Source organism: Aristolochia californica, unplaced genomic scaffold, assembly GCF_029961685.1.
Source record: "Aristolochia californica isolate CCGP_79_NKW_82.1479 unplaced genomic scaffold, dmAriCali1.0.hap1 SCAF_16, whole genome shotgun sequence".
NCBI lineage: Eukaryota > Viridiplantae > Streptophyta > Magnoliopsida > Piperales > Aristolochiaceae > Aristolochia > Aristolochia californica.
This window is the reverse complement of record NW_027181837.1, coordinates 4,540,807-4,543,700: the sequence shown is the minus strand read 5'-3', so window position 1 is coordinate 4,543,700 and position 2,894 is coordinate 4,540,807. Positions and strand designations below refer to the sequence as shown.

Below are 2,894 nucleotides of genomic sequence, written 5' to 3'. Positions count from 1 at the left end.
TGAGGATTGGCAGGGGATCATTTATTCCAATTTCTTTTCCAGCGCTTTGCTCATCCATTTATTTATCAAACAATGGTTAGCTTGCTTTGTGGCTTGACAAAGCTTTTTATTCCTTTGTTCCTTTTACTCAAGTGGAGGTAGGTGAGGCACTCATAGAATCAAAGTGGCCGCTGGTGGCATTCGTTTTCCCAGTAATACTGAACAAGGTGCATTTTCCTGTCCAGAATAACTTCAGCCTTACATATTTATGACCAAATCTTTGATCTCATCATCTCTTGACATTTCTTGAGTTGCGTCTCAGCATTTAAACGGATTCAGGGTTTTTCATTTATAAGAGATCTTCATGAAAAGACAGCCTAAATGTCATCTTCTATTAAGATGCAGCTCAAGAAATCAATGAGGAACAGAGAAAAATACCTAAATGTGATTCACTGTTTACCAACAGGGCTAGCAACTCCCATCTTCACTGGCAGAGCTCAGAGTTGATCCAAAATCTACAGGATCTGTACATGAATCAGTCCGGGTTAGATTTGAAAGAAGATTCACATTGCAATGGCTCATATATTGAGTATCGAATCAGTCCCTTCTCCCTCCATGGGTTGAAGTGCTTCAGTTGAAGCCATGATTTTGAGTTTACTATCTTCCACTATCAAACTTCAGTACAGAGCATCTTACGGAGACACCATTTAAAATGAAAAATGGCTGCGCACTTTCCCAGTTTTCACAACATTCTCCATGATAAATTCCCACCCAATGTTGTTTGATCAACAGCCTGAATTGCACAACCGGCATTTTCAACCACTACTATTAGTGCCATTGTGAAAGCACTTGTTAATGTGGTGGGTAGCTCTCTAAAGCAACCAATCAAAGTGAGTGTGCCCATGTGGCCATTACACTAGCCAAAACACTCCGTGTCCATAAATTATAAGCTATCCATCTATGTTTTATCCAAGGAGTAGAACGAAATTAATCGCTTTTGATGCCCACTCACCTTCTTTGATAGAACCAGCAATGTGACAGTGATGAAGCAGATGGTCAATGGGCTCAAATTCGTTCTTGATATCAAATTTGATATCTCCTTCATTTGAATCTTCTAAATTGCATTGCAAGGCCGCACCAGTCATCACTTCAGCTTGCAGATGCATGATCCATTTGTTTCCTTCAAGGAGAAGACGAAGTAGGAAGAAGATGGGCACCATATTCTGCTACTCACAGAAGCTTCTGGTTCTCATCTCTGTTTTCAGTTTACTATTAAAGTTAGCGGATTCGGTTGGGCACAACGTATCAGAAGTCAGCGCTGAAGAAAGCGCAGCATCATGTATAACGTACAGAATCAATGGAGAGGGTAACTGTGGAGGCCCTGCTCCTCAACCAGAAGCTCCACCTCCATCGCAAGAGCCTGAACCGTCAGATTTCGAGGATATAAAGCTTTTCCGACTCTACCCAGTGATCCAAATACTCAAGAGCAGGATCACTTCGGATCCATTCAACATAACGGGAACATGGGTAGGGCCGGACATCTGCGGGAAATACAAGGGATTCTTCTGCGACAGCCCTCCATACAACCTTTCGGCCAAAACGGTTGCCTCCATCGACTTCAACGGCTTCCAACTGGGCGCTCCTTCAGTGACGGAATTCATCGAACAGTTTATCGACCTGGCCCTGTTCCATGCAAACTCCAACAAGTTCAAAGGAACCATCTCCCCGGGGATCGCCAATCTTCCTTTCCTCTACGAGCTCGACGTGAGTAACAATCTCCTCTCTGGGTCCTTCCCCACCGCTGTATTCGGCATCTCTCGGCTCAGCTTCTTGGACATCCGTTTCAATTTCTTCTCCGGCACCGTCCCTAAACAGCTCTTCACCCTCAACAACGTGGAAGTCATCTTCATCAACAACAACAATTTCATGCAGCGGCTGCCAGACAATCTCGGTAGCTCGACGGTGTCATACCTTACCCTAGCGAACAACAAGTTCACGGGAACCATCCCACGAAGCATCTGCAACGCATCAAGAACCCTGATCGAGGTCCTCTTCCTCAACAACGAGCTCTGCGGCTGCCTTCCATACGAGATAGGCTTCCTCCGCGAAGCGACCGTCTTCGACGTGGGCAACAACCGTCTGACGGGGCCCATTCCCTACTCATTCGGCTGTCTGAGCAAGGTGGAACAGCTCAACCTCGCCGGGAACAGCCTCTACGGTTGCGTGCCAGAGGTGGTGTGCGCGCTGGGGAACCTGCTCAATCTGTCATTGTCCGATAATTACTTCACGCGCTTGGGGCCCAAATGCCGGAGCTTGGTAAAGAGCGGGGTGCTAGACGACAGGAAGAACTGCATTCCGGGACGGCCGTTCCAGAGGCCGGTGGAGGAGTGCGTGGAGTTCATGCTAAAGAAGACACCTTGCCCGTTCATTTCCTCGTATTATTACATTCCCTGCAAGATTACCCACCTCGATTCTGAGCCTCCGAAGGCAGCAACCGATTCGCGGTCGTACTCAGCTCTCACACGCACCCGCACTCTCTCCCCCTAAATGGACAAGTAATGGGCAGTCACGGTGTACCCCGGTCACCAATGTGCCTGTAACTTTTTCAAGTGGCTATGTTTGCCTCGCCAAATTGACTAACTATGAAAAAAAAAAAAAAAAAAAAAAACCACACACTTGTTATCAAAACATTGGGTAATATACTAAAATTCCCTTATTAAAAAAAATCACATTGCAAATCACTCTGTTTTTTTCCTAATGGTAAATGAGTTCTCTTTGTAGCATGGATATTTTTGTGTTCTTCATTGGTCCTCTTTCTCGTTTGTTGCTTAATTTTACAATCGTGCCTCTTATGCCTAAGCTACGTCTTAGTTTGTTTACTAAATGATTTCTTGGAACACAAACCACGGTAGATG

The 2,894-nt window shown here is 45.4% G+C and overlaps 1 protein-coding gene across 1 annotated transcript; it reads left to right on the top strand.

The window, feature by feature from the left end:
- Positions 1–1,188: 1,188 nt before the first annotated feature.
- Positions 1,189–2,621, top strand: LOC137953658 (uncharacterized protein At4g06744-like). Its single transcript, XM_068801116.1, has 2 exons — positions 1,189–1,243; positions 1,313–2,621. Exons 1-2 carry the CDS (start codon positions 1,189–1,191, stop codon positions 2,524–2,526), a joined length of 1,269 nt encoding a protein of 422 aa, XP_068657217.1. The 3' UTR covers positions 2,527–2,621.
- Positions 2,622–2,894: the final 273 nt, after the last annotated feature.

What these genes read in the sequence shown, in the direction of transcription:
- LOC137953658 (XM_068801116.1), top strand. Translation starts at nt 1,189, where the DNA reads ATGGGCACCATATTCTGCTACTCACAGAAGCTTCTGGTTCTCATCTCT. An exon ending in GGTTCTCATCTCTGTTTTCA is followed by an intron (nt 1,244 to 1,312) that starts GTTTACTATTAA and finishes AAGAAAGCGCAG; the next exon opens with CATCATGTATAACGTACAGA.